Source organism: Microchirus variegatus, assembly GCF_963457635.1.
Source record: "Microchirus variegatus genome assembly, chromosome: 6".
Lineage (NCBI taxonomy): Eukaryota > Metazoa > Chordata > Actinopteri > Pleuronectiformes > Soleidae > Microchirus > Microchirus variegatus.
The window spans coordinates 10,161,735-10,178,631 of record NC_139807.1 but is presented as its reverse complement, the minus strand read 5'-3'; the positions used below and the strand labels follow the sequence as shown (position 1 = coordinate 10,178,631).

Sequence of the window (16,897 nt, the reverse complement as noted above, 5' to 3'; positions counted from 1 at the left end):
GTTGTCTCGGCTCTGAAGTGTCAATGCTGAGGGGAACCGTCATTCAACCGCTCGCCACCGCCTCCTCTCACAGGCGGATGGAGGGTTGGACCAAACTTTTTTTTTTTTTTTTTTTTTTTTCAATAAACTTTATTTGAAACAGTCCAAACATGACAAACACAACATGAAAAGAACAGAGAACACTCACAACAACGGGCTTCAATTAAATCATACACACAATACATAAAGTGAAACAGTAAACACAAGATTACTAAATGAAAAGACATCGAACATTGCACATAATATTAAAAAGTATTTAAAAGTGTTGGCTTCTCTTTTGTTCTACACAGTTTTTGTGTAGTTTTTTTTACTTTTAAATTAGTTAGTTTTAATTAGTTTATAAGACTATAAGGAGTATTTGCAAACTACATATGGCCCCAAAAGTAAACTTTCAAAGATGAAAACTACAATGTTGGTTAGTTTTGTAAACACACAATTCAGTTTCAGCTAGTTATTGGTTTGTTTGTTTTTCAAATCTAGTTTTTTATTTCTATAGTTTTAATTTTTATTGTCCTCGGGTATGAGGTTAGATATCTGAAAGTGGAATTAGAGATATCTACAAAACAATAACATGTAATAATTGTAGTTTTTGTTGTTGTTGTAGTACCACGAGTGGCCACTGGAAAAAAATAGCTGTAACTTACTTGGAGGGGGCCATGCTCTATCCAGTTCTTATTATACTGAAGCAGAACTGGCCATTGTCCTGTTGTGGGACCATTAACCTCTTCAAAGGGGATGATGTGATCCATTCTTTGCCTTCTTCTACACAGTAAATATCAATTTAACACCAATTCTGATTAGGACAAGATAAGATTCCCCAAGTGAGAGCCTTTGTGACCCACACCAGCGAGCCTGCATGGGTTTTAATTTCAACATCAGGGGATTTTCAAACTACAGGATGATCATGCACATGCTGTTTCTTGCTATTATGTGAACCACCCAGGGGGCCCCAAAGCTGCATGTTCAGCCACATCTGAGGAGAATTAAAAATGGCCTGTCTTTATCTGTAGCTGTCTTGTGTGGGTTTATTGTATGTAGGAAGTATGTTTTTGTGGCATGATTATGTTTGCTGGATTTAAATTGGTCCTGAAGGGGTTGGAGTGTTATGTGTAAAGTTTGTCACTAACTCCAATATTAGTATTACTCTTAGTTATTCTCTAAGTTTTTTTTTTTGTGGTTGTTGCTTTATTGTTTGCACGTTGATATGGATGCTGGTTCATTGTGGTTTGTACTCACTTTCTGTTGATCTTGACTTTCAAAATTAGTAATTAGTAATTAATAAACATTTATTTAAAACACTCAATATCTGTTTTATTTATTGCCGTATAGAGGATTGTGACATAAGGGTTTGGAATCTCTAGGTGCCCCCCAACAGCATCATGCATAGGGCCCCCATTAAGCTATAAACGGCCCTGTAACTTCAACAGACATTTATTTGTTGTTGTTCTTTTGCATGAATATATAATCGTTTTAATATATAAAGTTAATAGATCTTTCATTGCCATTGTTCAGTTGCTCTTGTCCTTTGTGCCAACCTTGTTTCACGTCACGTCTTGTCAGATTCATGACATGTACCGAGTCATTCTCTGTGACTGGAGTCTTTTTCTTTTTTTACCACAGCTCAGCCGTTATCTTTCTGCGTGGATTCTCAGTAATCATTCACTTCTTGAGAACTCTGAACTGTGAGAACTATAACCGTTACGTTTGGGGTGTTTGTCTCTGTTTGCAATGGCAGATATAAGTGAGCACTTTGTGACACTTTTTGGCCAATACTAGTACAACTGTAATTGTAGGCAGCCTACTGTATGTATGTACCAGAATATTTTGCACGATGAGCCAACTGTAGCAGTACCTGTGTCTTGTTGGCACTGTTACTTTTATTTTTTGCACTAAGAGCCAACTGTAGCAATTTTACCTGAATATTATTGGTACTGTTACTTATTTCTGTAAAAAATAGCCTATTGTGGCCATTGCACCTTAATGTTGTTCATATTGTTACCTCTAATTTTGTAAGAGCCAATTGTTATTGACTGTTATACCCAAATGTTGGTGGTACTGTAACTGTAATCCTTTTGCACTCATATTGTGTTGTACCTGAATGTTGGTTTTGTTACTTACCTTTTTTGCACAAAATTAGTAACCATTTCAATAAATAAGTGCAAAATAATTTATAACATTTTGTATCTATTTGTATCCGTTTACTGTAAATGCAACACAAAATAGTAGTACAGGGGTTGACCGGCCCACTGGCTGGACAGCGTTCCGAAAAGCCTCGCGACGGCCACTTCACACAGGGAATTGTGGACTTTTATTTTATCTATACAGTCCATAGCATGCAGTTTGCAGGCATTCTGCAAAAAACTGTAAAAACTATTTTATTAGGCATTGTTCAATCACTCGAATTATGACAAAATACCTTTAGAAACATAACACTAATGTTAGGGTAATGGGAAAGATATGGCTGCATCATTATTCCTCGTGGATTAATGTTGTATATGCAGCATTTTGACCATGGTGGTTTAATCTACTGGAAATCAACAGTAAGTACATTCTGATCATCTGCAAAGCAAGCAGTTACTACAGACAGTTTTCATGTCAATGTAGTGGCTTAAAACATAACATTATAGTCCAGCAATCATATAACTTAGCACAAAATGTGCTGCTGAATTTGAATGTGTTCTCGGTTAAAACACAATAGATTATAACCTCACATCCATAGAATGTATTGTTATATACACACTATCCAGTGCTGTGTAAAATGATAACAAGTAGTCAAGAACCATTCAAACCATCATTTACTTTTAGCTGTTTACAGTAAATAATGTGACAATAACAAGCATTTGCCACTGAGAGGCGCTATAACCCTGTGAATTATTTGAGTTGCTGACATCAGGGCAAGATTGATTGCTTCATATCGACAATGTCCTTAAACCTTTTGGAACAAACTAACAATTGAAATGTGAGTATGCAGATCCTCATCAACCAGTAATAGCCATAAAAATAAACCATAAATACATTTTCAATGGATAAATCTAAATAAAAACAAAAAAAATAATATATTAAAAATAGAATAGAATGTTTTTATTGGGCAATTTTGTTTAAACATTCATATATTTCCTGTTACACAGTTAATCATGCATTTTTAACTTCTAAAATTATGACTTACAATATACAACAATATGTGTACTAGTAATAAAAGACGTCAAATAAAATAAAAACTATGAAGAAAGTAGTAACAGAAGTAGTATATATACTATGAAAACACAAATAAACTCCAAAATAGTATAACTATGAAAATACAGTTGAATAAAAAACATAGAAATAGTATAGTGAGTAGTACAATAATAAACTGCTACTTTCTACCCCATTGACATTATGATACAGTGTTAATAGAAACTGCTGTGGAGTCTGTCAATCATTAAATTATTAAAAACACATTCTTTTTTTATCGGCAGCATTTTTATTCATAATCCCACGCGTACGGACCGTAGGAATCTGATGACCAAGAGGAGTATGAGATTTTGTCACCAGTTAAAACCGCCTCATTACCATCATCATCACACAGCTGCTTACATTTAGCCTTCTGAGGATAAGTCAGGTTTGCGCGGCCCTTTCTTAGCTCCACAGCTAAAAATAACGGTTCGCACTACTTCACAAGAGTCTGGTCATACGACTACCCCGGGATTCCATTTCGATGAAACGGAGGGGTCAAAAATGTTGGGGATATAGCCAATGTTAGTGCTTCCTGTTTAAATTGGAATACTTAAAATCCTCAGAGAGGTGTGGGCAGCACGGGGGAAAGAACATCTGAGAGAGGCCCACACATGTCTGAGTCATTCATTCACGCTGAGAAGTTAAGCTTGACTTTGTGAGTTGGATATTAGGAGTTAGAGGGTGTTTGTTTGTTTTTTGCTTAAAATGATGGAGGATAATTATTGTTTTAAAGTGGACCTAGACGGGAAGTTCCAATTAACGCTGTTTTTTAGTGTGTATCTGCGTCATTACCTTGTTTACGAAGCCAGTCCGGTTACGTAAACAACGGTTCTCCTGAACAGCAGATCCTCCTGCTCCGGGCACTAGTCCGGGCACATCCAGTGGCTTACATTGAACCACAGAAGAAGAATAACGTCCGTTGTGGAGGTGTTTCACGAGCGACAGTGTCTTCTGACTCTGGGTCTGACTCCGGGTCAAAGTCATAAAAGGGACTGAGGCGGGGAGTCGTGACGAAGCTATTTTTAAGCTGCACTTCTGAGAGCTGGTGTGCTGATTATGTCACTTCCGGGTATTGGCCAATCACAAGACAGTTGGGAAGGCTCTACGCTGGCTGGCCAATGAGATTTCAGTCTGAAATATCGTGGCTGAGGACAGCGTCAGAAAAGAGAGATTTCTATTGGCTCGTTTACAGCAACTAGGAGGTTTTTGACCAAAGAAAGAAGTTAATATATGTAAGTAGACCTCCATAACTCACATATATGTGCAACAGGACCACTCTATGTGAGCTTTAAATGACATACTGTGTTGGTAAGGGGACATAACAGTACTCAGCTCCTCACTCATGGTTAAACTCAGAAGATGGTGGTGGTGATACGTGCAGGTTGTTCTGATTCATTCTCCAGCAGCGTGCTCAAACATGCACGTGTTTGGTGGAAGAGGGGAAATCTGCAGTGGTGGAGCAGACATTGTCTCTATGACTCACACTCTGAGGCTTCTTTTATTCCTCTGGGGGCCTTGGAACTTCAGGCAGCCAGAGCCGGGGCGTCTCACTGACAAAATCATACAGAAAATAATGAACCCTGTCTCCATGGTGATGTCATCCACTTCTATAGTAAACTATAGAACCGTTCAAGCGTGAGCACCACAACAGCTTTACTCATTGAGGGTACGTTGGGATGTGAAGACAAAGCTGTGAACCGTGTCAGTGGTACAATCTGTGGCCTGTTGTGTGTGTGTGTGTGCCTGCCTCCTCCTGCGAGGTGTGTTCAGACAGTCGTCCTAGAATGACACACAGAATCACGAGTGTGTGTTCCACAGAATAAACAGCTGCCATCTCTGAAACTACACTGTTTATAATGTCACAGATGGGTAATATAAGCTGTTTGTGGATAAGTCCAGGGTCATGATAATGTCGTTATATACTCAAAACCAAGAGACATGTCCTGTCCTCTTACCTAATAAGACCAGGGGCGCTCATGCATTATTAGTTACACCCAAACTACAGATAGAGGTTAAAATGTCATACTTGAGCCGTGGAAGTGTGCGGACTTGTCTTTAATGATTAAAGCTGTGCTCAGAGTTCCTGGATACAGACTGTCTGCTTCAGGAATGAATGTCGAAATGAATCAAGACACTTTTGCGATAAGTCAAGGTAACCCGTACCACCCAGTTACAGGAGGAAAGGTTTGTGAGACTTATCAGCACTTTGTTGTAGACAAAGGGGGAAAAGGCCGAGTGGAAGAGATGGTTGTCTCATGCAGCCAAAACAATTGGAACATTGAAAGAAAACGAAAAAAAACTGTAGAGATAAGGGTTCGGATTTTCCCTGAAATGTGTTGTGACACACATTTACAGTATGATTTGATATATCGTTTAAAGCATCTTAAAACTTGATGTCCATATGACTGGTATTGTACATTTTTTTAAACTTAAACGTACACTTAAGAGGTGGTTTGACGAATAATTTGGCTCGGAATAAAACTAAATTGATGGTTTATAGCAACATGGATGAAAACATAATATGTGTTATTGATTGAATTCATCTTGAAAGAGTATATGAATTTATATTTCTGGGTATCATAATAGAACACAAAGGAAACCCCATATAGAAAATATAAACATTTAAAGAGGAAGGTGTGTAAAAAAAAATTGCTGTTATGAGCAATCACTATCTATCCTCTATTTTTCACTTATTCTTCCCCTGTTTTACAGAAAAGGGTCAATCAACTTAGAAATCAGCTTGAACATCAGACAACATCTCTCAGGGGAAATTGTATTTTTCACCAGGCCGTTTGCACGAACAGCAGCTGTGGAAATGTGCTGCTCTACTATAAATAAGTTTGAAAAGATTTACTCAGAAATAAAGAGAATTAACTTGACTTTGGTGTGTCATATGATAAGCTAATGGCCGGTTACATTATGTTATTAGTCAGAAAGGGGCAGGTATTATAAGATTTTTCCATCTTCCTGCTCCTTTTTTTGGTTCATTAATGCTGTGTGGGTTTTGAAGTTGACAGTTTTTTTGTTGAAAGTAAAATGTATAAAAAAAAAAGCCAAAAGGCGTATAAATTTATAACTGATGTTTGTCACCACTGGCCTCCTCTTTCCCAGCATGGTGAATTTCATTTCACCATTTTCTCCTCAGAATAAATGAGCACTAGATTTTACACATGCAGAACATATGACAAAAAGAACATCACACATTGTTAACTCATTTCCCTTCAGGCACACATATGTTACAGATTTTAAACACGGGAAGGAATCTAAATTGTGAAACTTGTTTTCCCAAATTGTAGCTCCAGACTTCCTTGGCTTGACTGATCAAAACAAGGAGTTCTGCATGTGTGCGCACAGAGAGGAGACACTGCAGGGGTTAAGTTGATCAAAGGTTTTATTTTTCTCTCATTTTGGGTTTTCTCACACAAAAAAAAAAAGTTATGAAAACACATCCCTCCACGTTTCTGTGTGTGTACACAACAGTTACATAAAAGTGAACTATGTCCTGCTGTGCTGTTTAAGTGGCAGTATAATGTGCTGTTTATCCCTTTGACGATGATTTGTCGTCTTCTCAGAAAGTTGCATCTGAAAGTGAAATTTGTCACAACTTGTGCACCATGTTGCTGGTTTTCCTCAGAGAAACGTTCACACACGCGCAAGAATGTGACTATTTATTCTTTCGAAAAAGCAGAAGTCTCTATGTTTATGTTAGGGGTTGTTAGGCTGGAAAGCGACGAGGCTTTTTTCCCTGGTACCCCGTCTGTCATCTGTGCTCAATGTGGGTATTTGGAGAGAGAAAGAACTGGCTCGCTTTGCCAGCTTCACCCCATAAAAGGACTGGGAAACTTGAAAGCCTTAATCGTTCTCCTCCAGCTTTGTCACCATGGTGGCTCCAAGAAGTGGAAGGCTCTCTAATAAATACACACACATGCATTCTTCACCCCCGACTCTGAAAGGCTCACATAAACACAAGTGTCCTCGTGTACCGCTCATTCCACTGCGACACCTGCAGAGCTGAGCGGTCCAAGTCATGGAAAACACACAACTGCACCTATACGGATTACACAAACACATACTGCAACAAGCACCAGCCTGCCTCCTCCTGCTGATGCTCAGATTATTAATATGCTGAACACAGGCACATGATGGCACCCTCCACTCCCCACTCCCCACTCCCCACCACCATTACACATTCTCACAAAAATTCCACACAAAGAAACATAACAGTGCAATGGTGGCTGTTGGGGGGCCCTGTTGTAAGAGCAGCAGCAGCAGGAGGAGGAGGAGGAGGAGGAGGCACAGGGTGAAAAAGGACAGAGTATGAAAGAGTGAAAAGGGGAGGGGACAGCCACAGAGAGGAGAGAAAATGAGGGGGTGTCGAGGAGGAGGAGGAGAGAGACTGAGGGAAACAACTTAAGACGGTGAGAACTGAGGAGTGAGTGAGCACACTTTGAGAGCGGACAGCGCGGGAACAAGGCAGGAATATTCAGCATCAGCATCAAACAGGTACAGTAAACACTTCACTGTCTCCAGCGGCACATTCTCCTTCCCATTCACTCAGTTAACCGCATGGATGTGTTTGTGTGTGTGTGGGGATGGAAACCTCAGGAGTGGTCGCTGAACAGTGTGTCAAGACAGAGACGATATCTTCTGTTCTGTCTTGTTAGAGTTACTTTATGTTCACCGAACTCCATTCATGTTTCGATTCAGCGTTTCTTTCCCACAGAACTCATCTGGCTTTCTGCCAGGAGAAAATGGAAGAGCTGATCAGTCACCTCAATAGTTCTTTCTCTCTTGCAGCACTCAGTATTTATTTATCTTAAACTGTTTACAGAATGGAAACCAGAACATTGCCAACATTTGATTACACACAAACACATGGTAGTCATAAACTATATCCCAGGGAAAAGTATCTTTCTTGTTTTACCGCTGTCTAAAAACTATCTTGCTTTTTCTTTTTTGACATATCCAAAAAGACAAATCAAATCTTATTGTCCTCATCTAGCATCTTCACTTCCACCGAACACAGACGCCATCCTTACTTATTTCCAACTAAATTCTGTAATTTTGTTTCTGTGTTTTGACGTAATAATCCATTAGCTTCTTCTTTTCCAGTTTCTTTATTAAACCTCAGTCATAATCAGATATTTTCTATGACTGGACTTGGTTGTCAAGGCTACAAGTCTAAATGATGACACTTTATGTTACAGTACAGCAACAATATGGTGTATAGTACTTTAGTCATGGATTGATAATAACAATGGATAATGTGCACGACACAAGTTATTACACAGATGGTTAACTTACAGTAACTATCATCACCATTTACATTGGAAACAACATAATTCATTCCTCCGCTTTATCCTCCACATGGGGGTCGCTGGTGCCAATCCCAGCTGACATATGGCAAAACACGGGTTAGAAATAACATAATATTACTGTAAAATTATCTCATTATCAGTGTTACTACCAAGCTGTTCATTGCATTAGAACTATTAAATATTACTATATTACTTTCTGTTACAAAGTTACTACCATGTTTTTACTGTAGTGTATTGTAAACTGCTTGTGCCTGTATTATCTTTGAAATCATCAATATTTTTCTAATGAAGTCATGGTCATCATTTCTCACTTCTATCCACAGAGGTGACGTCACAGTGCCAGAGCTCAGCCATGCTTCTTCTTTTTCTGATTGCCTCAGCACTCCTCCACTCCCACCTCCTCATCCATGCGGCCTCAACTTCCCCTCCCATCACTCGACCACGGATCATATTCATGACAGCCTTGGGTTCAGATGATGAGTATAATGATGATGATGATGATTACACAGTTGAAAACAACCCTCCCACTCCCAAAGTGGTCTCTTCTGCGAGGATACCTGACCTCCACCGAGAAACTCGGCTCTGTCAGTACAACCCCTGCTTGGAGAATCAGGAGCCCTGTTCCCAGCTTTTAGCGCAGACTGGGTGCCTCTGTCCTGGGGTGAGTGGTCCTGATGTGCCTCCTCAGCCACCGCTCATCCAAACACTGTTGCCAATCAGTGAAGGGGAAAACAGAGGAAAGGTAGAGGTGCAATGGTGCGCTCCGTCTTCTGTGGTGTCCGAGTACAGATTGGTGGTTGAGGGAAGAGACTCCGATGACTTGAAGTTTGGAAATACTCTGCGTCGAGGTTTGGTGGGATCTCTGGACGTTGGGACCAAGGTATGTGTGGAGGCTGTGAACAGTGCAGGATACAGCACCTCCTCAGAGTTCTCCTGTCAGCGCTATGACCCTCCCAGATCTTCTGACCGGAATCTGCTGGCCTGGCTCATAGGTGGAGGAGTCGCCCTGCTTCTGATTATCATCATAACAGCTGTGATTCTACGGAAGTACAAAATATGTTCAAAGGGGAAGAGGGATTCCGCTGATGGACTAGGGAACCCTTCATACAGCACACAGGGAACTCTGTGATCCAGACGAGTGCAGCATGGACAATCCATCCCAGTTACAGTCCTAGGGTGGGGTTCTGATTCATTATGGAATCAAAGAAATGTGTTTACTCTCCTGTTTCAGGAGCAGATATGTGAACATAAGAGTAGGGGTGTTTGTGAGACAAATAATAATAATAATGTGTGTAATTTTGGGTAATAACTGAAGGTTTGTTTGCAGGCAGATTAACCTCTGTAGATTCACTATAGTTAAATGAATTGTGGATATTTTTTTAGGATATAATGTAGCTACTGACTGAAACTTTTGCAATTAACTAAATCTTATTTTAATAAAAAAAATAAAATAAAAAAATTCTGGTTTCTGCATTCATTATTTCATCCAAACAGTTTTAACTGGCCTTCATTTAAAAAAAAAAAAATCATTTAGGTCATCATTATTATAATTATCATTATTATTATTTGACCAACCCATCTTGTTCGTATGTCTATTGTGACATTAAAAAAATCATAATTTTCATACATGTAAAAGAAGATTAAAGTATCAAAACATACACAAATGAATTCAGCAATAATAGTAACAGTCCAAGTATTACTGAATCTTTTTTTCACCAAACTGCCCTTTATTTATCACTTATAATACGTAAATAAAAGCTATTATTTTGAAAGGTTTAAGGCTATTTCTACCCCAAGAGAGAGAAAAGCCTTAAAAAACAATTACGTCACTGAATATCTAATAATGCAGTATGTAGTGTTTTTGCTTTTACAAAAATAAATCGTCGTCCACATCTATTTAATTTATTTTCCTGGATTTTATTTTGAAAGTCCCACAAGAAGTTCGTCTAATTGGTTAAGAGCTGCCGTCAATCAAGCTAAGTCCCGCCTTTTGTAGCTGTCACAACCAATGGTGTCCACAGGACAGTATGCGGAAGAAGGAGGTTTCGTTTTAAAGGTTTGAGCAGCGCGATGGCGAACGCAGGTGAGTCTCTTTCCTCTTTCCTTCAATCTCTGAAACAGAAGTAAAAGAAGTGATGAATAACTGTATTTTAAGTGAACGAAAGGCGTCCATGTCTCATGAATGTGGTGAAGAAAACTCGCGAGTCGAGTTTCCGTGTTACACGGTGTCTTGGTAGTAATAATAGTGTTTTAATAGTATTTGTGTTGACAGATTTTGTCGTAATGTGGTTTTTACAACAATGTCGTGCGTGGATATTATTGATAATACGTGAGAAAACAATTGCAGGTTTTAAGAATATGGAGCTTTTCCGCGTTGATTACAAAAACGACAGATTCATAATGACTCTGCAGTAAATAAAGGGCTCCTCCCTTTATCCCTGAAGAATACGCCTGTTTACACAGGCTGAAAATAACAAGCTAGTTCAAGTGTTGAAATGAATCAATGCAAACTGCAGCCAACTTTTACTTTACTTCAGCTCAGTGTTGACTGTGTTAATGATTATTGATTGAAAATCAAGACGCAGCATTGACACTTTGAGACGTTAACCATCAAACTCTCATGCAAGAATGAGAACTTAAAAACGTGTCCAACATTCCAACGTTTATTACTTTGTAATTTTGATTTGAAAACAATCGATTGGGAGTTTGCACTGACATCCATTAATTTGGACAGCTTAAAAAAATCCTTAGCCTGAAACTCAAATCCTAACCAGTTAATGCCTAACCTTAACCTTGACCAGGGCATCAGAAATGCCTCATTAGATCTGTACTTTGGTCCATATGAAGACTACTAATCCTTATAAGGTCACTGTTTGTATGAGACAAGGTCCTGAGGAGGTAACAAAAAATAGTATACTATTCTCACACGTGCACCCACACACTGGTAAAATGTTTGATAAGAAAGGTGTGCCAACATGGCAGAACAAACCTCAGACCAGGAATGTGACCTCACAGCCTATGTCAGTGAAAGATCCATGCTCTTCTGATAATAATACCCCAATGTGTGATTTTTGTCGCTGACTCGAATGCAAACAAAGCTAAATAGGAGCTGAGTCAGATTTGCCTGAGATAGAGCACCAGGGTCAAGCCTCCTTCTCATTCCTTAACCCCCTTCACTTCCTTGTCTTAATCCACTTATATTGTTCCCTAAAAGCCTTGTTTTGAATAATTTTTTATTCTCCTTACCCAATGAGATTTATGAATAATTTCTGTGATATTTGGGGGTTTTGGCTCTTTGTGGATTTTATATTTTTATTTTACTCATATCCAAATTCCATTTTTTGACCAGTAACACACTGATATTGATGCTGAATAAACTATTGACTCATCCCTATTTTTCACACTGGGATCCTTTTTATGACACAACACAGACTGAGGAGAAACATCGTGTACTGCTATGATACAGAAACCCCTGTGGACACAAAAGTTGTCTGTTTCCCCTTTTAAAATTAAACTTTTTAAGAATTACACTATTGCTTGCCCTGCACCATATGCCATGTATGAGTATGACTATTTTGGGTAACGAGGGAATTCTTTCTTTTTGTAGTGCTTAAACACTGTGTAGTAGGACTGCGTCTGTTCAGATGGCAGAACCACACAAGAGTGGGAGAACTGGCCGCATTCATGAATACTGGAATAGCTGGTAATGGACAAATGCATGGGTATTGATGTGTACATTGATGTCCATGCATGACGAGTAATTAATTTGTAGTCATTTGTGTTTTTTTTGTCCAAAGTGATACTGAACTGGCAACGCTGTGACAGCTCACCCCACTGACTAGATTTGAGAATTCTGATTTAATTTCACTCTTCTCTCACCATTTCTTGTATATATTTACACAAAATGCATGTATAAATCTTCTCCTTTTCTTATGTCTGACCCTAAAACTATTCCATTCGGATACCAATACATGCATTAGAAATGAATACGTTATGTTTCAGACAAAATGGAGCAAAGTAACCATTAACTACGTCCCGAGACACAAGCTAACAGCTAAAAAAAAACAAAAACCTTATTTACTTGGCTGTTTGTTTGTGCCTGTGTAAGAATTCTGCACCACAGGTATCATGTTACAGTTCGATAGAGTACAATCCATCACATGTTCTTATCCTGTGTCTAACTATTTTTATACCATTTAGATAAAATCTGTTTGTGTGTGTGTTTTAATTAATAATAGAGTTTTTATATTGTTTTTATACAAATGCATTCTCACTTTATTGCCAGGCAAGAAGGAAATCTCCTACGAGGATCTGAAAGCACTTCTGGCAAAAAGCCAGAATGTCCTCTTGGTTGATGTCCGTTCCCAAGAAGAAGTGGATAGAGGACATATTGCAGGATCCACTCACATCCCGGGTGAGCGTCTTCTAAATTCATATTCATGGGGGAAATGTTGTCCATTGTTGAGTTTTTGTTTTCCCACTCTTTTCTTACTACTGTTAACACTTATCACACACACCCCGACTTAAGTGTACTGTTGTGTATGCTTTGCATGCCAAAGTTTGGAGTGCTGGATAAGCATCAGTGCACTGTGGTTCTTCAGACACGGAATGTTTTCCAGTTGTTGTTAATGTTTTATGTCCATCATCTGTTTTATCTTAAAAATGTTTCTCCTCTTTCTCCCTTTTATTCATTCAGTTGCTACAGTTAAAGATGCTTTTTCATTGGCGCCAGAAGAATTTAAGGCCAAGTACGGAGTAACCAAGCCACCAGTGGACACGACAGAGTTGGTGTTTCACTGTCAAATGGGCAAGCGAGGGGCAGCAGCCACAGACGAGGCCTCTCGCCTAGGATATGTGAAGTAAATAAATTATTTACTATCGTCTTTTTATTTTACACACAGTCTGTCCTGGTTTTATGCTGTCATTGTATTTCCTCTTCATTATGAGCCATAACTATTTTTAGTGACAATATAATGATGACACCACTTCTATTCTGTGCCTGTCTTGTGTTTCAGTGCTTGTAATTATTCTGGAGGATATCAGGAGTGGTCCAACAAAGAGAAGAAGTAATCCAAAGTTGAAGAACAGGCCAAGCATCTATTTATACAAATAGAAGTTGTGACAGGGAAAAATATAGAAATATTTTGTTTGTATTTTGTTTTTATAGTGCATCCTTGTATTTAAAGTGTATGACACAAATAAAATGTATGATATTTACAAAAAAACAACATTTATTTGTGTGGATTGTGGGTTTATCTATGAAGGGCCAACATGTCCTGGATGTACCATGAATTGATGAATGGATCTTTACTGGGAGCTATATTTTCAGACATGCAACTTAAGAAACAAACATCCTGTGTAGAAAAAATACTTCATATTCAGGCAAAATGAATGTCATTAAGAGGAATTAACATCTGCAGGAACCCATAAAGAGCCTATTGTCATTCATTCATTTTCTACCACTTAATCATCCACATGAGGGTCACATGGCTGCTGGATCCAATCCCAGCTGGGCAAAAGACGGAGTGCACCCTGGACAGGTAGCCGGTCCACCACTGGTCAAACATACAGACCTATGGTCAATTTAGAGTGTCCAGTTAACCTCTGCATGTTTTGGACTTGTGGAAATGAATCAGAGAACCTGCAAAAAACCCACACACACACACAATGAGAACGTGCAAACTCCATGAAAGGCCTGAAAAGTGATGGAAACCAGCAACCTTATTGCTATAAATTCAGTGTAAGAAATTATTGTTGTTGGCAAATTCTTCACACTCAAGGTCCTTTGACCCAACAGATAAGATAAGAAAAATGTGATTACTGATATTTTAACATGTGACCATGAACTCTGAAACAACATTTTGACCAAATTAAACTTTTCTGGGTATGTGGACAAAATCCTGCTTAATTACATAGATACAATTAAAGTAATGTTTGGATTCACAGATTACCTATTGAAGTCCCTGACTAGTAGTACACATTCTCAAGAGTTGTGTTTAAATCCAATTTTAAGGTTTTATTTTTTTTCCCCCCAACTGGATGTGTCATTGTCAGTTTCATGAGAACACGTTTTCCCTGTTGATTGCTTTAATTTAGATTCTTTTAATTCATATTCATGTTTGAATTATGTCTCAGACAAAACCATCCTCTTGAGACACCTATGTTACAAAGCAGATTTTTACTTACCAAATTAGGAATACAAATCATGTTAATAAATAATGAAACTGTCTTATTTGCTGCACAATTCAAACCGGAACAGTAAATTACTACTGACACGTGAACGCATCATTAGTATTAGCCATTACGTTTAATTAAGAAGCTACTTTGCCTGAAACAGTGTTTTCACAGCTGTTGAACAGTAAAATGTTGAGAGCAATACAGCGGGTAATGGTCTATGGCTATTTTTTTTTAGCTAGAAAAGCTTCGAATATTGTTATTTTAAAGATGGTAACTGCTAATGTTGGAGTTTGAAGCTAACTAGCATAGCATAGCGCTGCGCTGCTAAGATGTTTGTGTGGTATTTAATTGCAGGTGTTGAGGCTGATCATGATCATGGGAAAACAGAGTCAGCTTCGTAGTTTAAAGTCTGCAAGGGGATTAATGTTTCTTCTGTGGACTGAAGATGGATGCTGTGCTCAAGTTGTAAACTGCACTGGTGAGGTTTTTCCCCCAATAATACTTTTATTGGTTTTTCACTTTTATCCCAAGGTCAAGAATACGTTGTATAATGTACACGGGAAGACATAGCTTTACAAAACACTCACAGAGGAAAAACCTAACTAAAAACAGAAAACACCACATAATGAATCCAAAACCTCTACAGATTTATAGCATCATATGTAACACTGACATAATAAAAGAAAGGTAATCAACAAAAGTGTTGTAGCCTGGAGGGAGTAATGCCAGGTTAGCCCTCAGGGTTCACTTTAATTTACTATCCTCTTTTCCAAAATCTGTTATAAAAAAAACAGTCTTGTGATCAACTTCAGTCATTGAATTTAGAGTTGACCCAAAAAACAGAATTAAAAATAGCAATCTGTAATATTTTAATAGCAGTCTTTGGAAATTGACATTTTGTCCTTCCGATATTTGACATATTCAAGACTAACTTTCAAAAAAAAAAATTATAATAATAATCGCTCAGTTACCCAACATTTTTATATGGAAAATAACTGGGGTTTTTCTTTAAATGAATAACAACAGTGACATTTTTTTCTATTAGAAAACAACATTTGAATTCCAAGATGTGTCAATAGAGAGACTTTCTTACCAAAATGTGTGCCATGTGCACTAACACAGCCAAAATGATGACCAGATCAAGAGGGAGAACGTGCCCAAATCAAATGGATAAAAATGTCCTTAATGAAGTCTGGGTGTGAGACATTTAATCTTTGACCACAATGTGAACTGATTCATCTAAATAACCAATCAGGGGAATTTCCCTGTGATCGAAGTTGTCAGGAAATACTCAAACAAAGGAAGGTTGTCCTGACAGAAAATAATCTTTGCATTTGAGTTAACTTCAGTACACACCATTACCAGTGTGTGGACCTACTTTAAAGACAGTGTGATGCTAAGGCATAGTAGTAATATGTCCCTTGTAAACTGATTCTACAATGTCAGTGTCTGCGTTGCACACTAGTGAGCAGATGGGTTCTGTAACATATGGCGAAAACAAGTGTGTTTTTGTAGTCCAAAAAATGATAAGAATTTATCTGAGAAAGGAAATTCCATTCCTCCATATCCACATGTTGGATTACTGCAACTATTTCGACCGTGTAAATGCCAGTTTAACGCACACTTCACATTACAAACGGTCCCAGTGTCGACTGTCAACCTATAAAATCACACACAATCAGGTTGTTTTAATGTGTTATTTGTACTTCATCTTATCTTTTGTGATTTTTTTTCCCTTATTTGGCTTGTCTAACCCTGCTTTATTTTTTAAGCACGTTGGCTCAACTCCTGTTGTTTTTAATGTGTTATATAAATAAATATGACTTAACTTGACAAAACTTTCATACGTGAGTAAATACAAATTTACTCATGTTGTTGTACATGAGAAGAAAGCGGCTGCTCACAGTTTTGTTTTGTTTTGTTTTAAACCAGATAAAATAGATAAAGAAGTTGAGACTTACAGTAAGACACTGCAGAGGGATGTGACAGCATCTATCTATTTATTGTGCAGTTGCAGCTGCTGGTCCCTGGTTCAAAATAATTCAAATGAAAGAACTCCAGACTGGTAGGTGTGCACACACCTTTCTCCTTCATACTGTACATCTCTGGTTTGTGTTTACAATATTTCTATGACATTAGTCTTTGCAGAT

General features: G+C 38.2%; 2 protein-coding genes across 3 annotated transcripts; both read left to right on the top strand.

The window, feature by feature from the left end:
• The first annotated feature begins 7,668 nt into the window (after positions 1-7,668).
• Positions 7,669-9,963, top strand: LOC310928978 (uncharacterized protein). Its single transcript, XM_083891653.1, has 2 exons — positions 7,669-7,755; positions 8,894-9,963. The coding sequence occupies exon 2, from the start codon at positions 8,923-8,925 to the stop codon at positions 9,697-9,699; it is 777 nt and encodes a 258-aa protein (XP_083747779.1). The 5' UTR covers positions 7,669-7,755; positions 8,894-8,922; the 3' UTR covers positions 9,700-9,963.
• Positions 9,964-10,628: 665 nt separating this feature from the next.
• LOC310928977 (thiosulfate:glutathione sulfurtransferase-like) lies at positions 10,629-13,717 on the top strand. Of its 2 annotated transcripts, XM_083891651.1 has the most exons (5): positions 10,640-10,653; positions 12,178-12,273; positions 12,856-12,984; positions 13,267-13,429; positions 13,586-13,717. In XM_083891651.1, the coding sequence occupies exons 1-5, from the start codon at positions 10,641-10,643 to the stop codon at positions 13,638-13,640; spliced, it is 456 nt and encodes a 151-aa protein (XP_083747777.1). In that variant the 5' UTR covers position 10,640; the 3' UTR covers positions 13,641-13,717. The 2 variants fall into 2 exon arrangements, with proteins under 2 accessions (XP_083747778.1, XP_083747777.1); XM_083891652.1 differs by lacking the exon at positions 12,178-12,273 and having other exon boundaries at positions 10,629-10,653.
• Positions 13,718-16,897: the final 3,180 nt, after the last annotated feature.

Excerpts from the sequence above, each read along its gene's own strand:
- LOC310928978 (XM_083891653.1), top strand. The coding sequence starts at position 8,923 with ATGCTTCTTCTTTTTCTGATTGCCTCAGCACTCCTCCACTCCCACCTC.
- LOC310928977 (XM_083891651.1), top strand. Across the intron at positions 12,985-13,266 it reads AGGATCCACTCACATCCCGG|TTGCTACAGTTAAAGATGCT; the intron begins GTGAGCGTCTTC and ends TTATTCATTCAG. Across the intron at positions 13,430-13,585 it reads TCTCGCCTAGGATATGTGAA|TGCTTGTAATTATTCTGGAG; the intron begins GTAAATAAATTA and ends CTTGTGTTTCAG.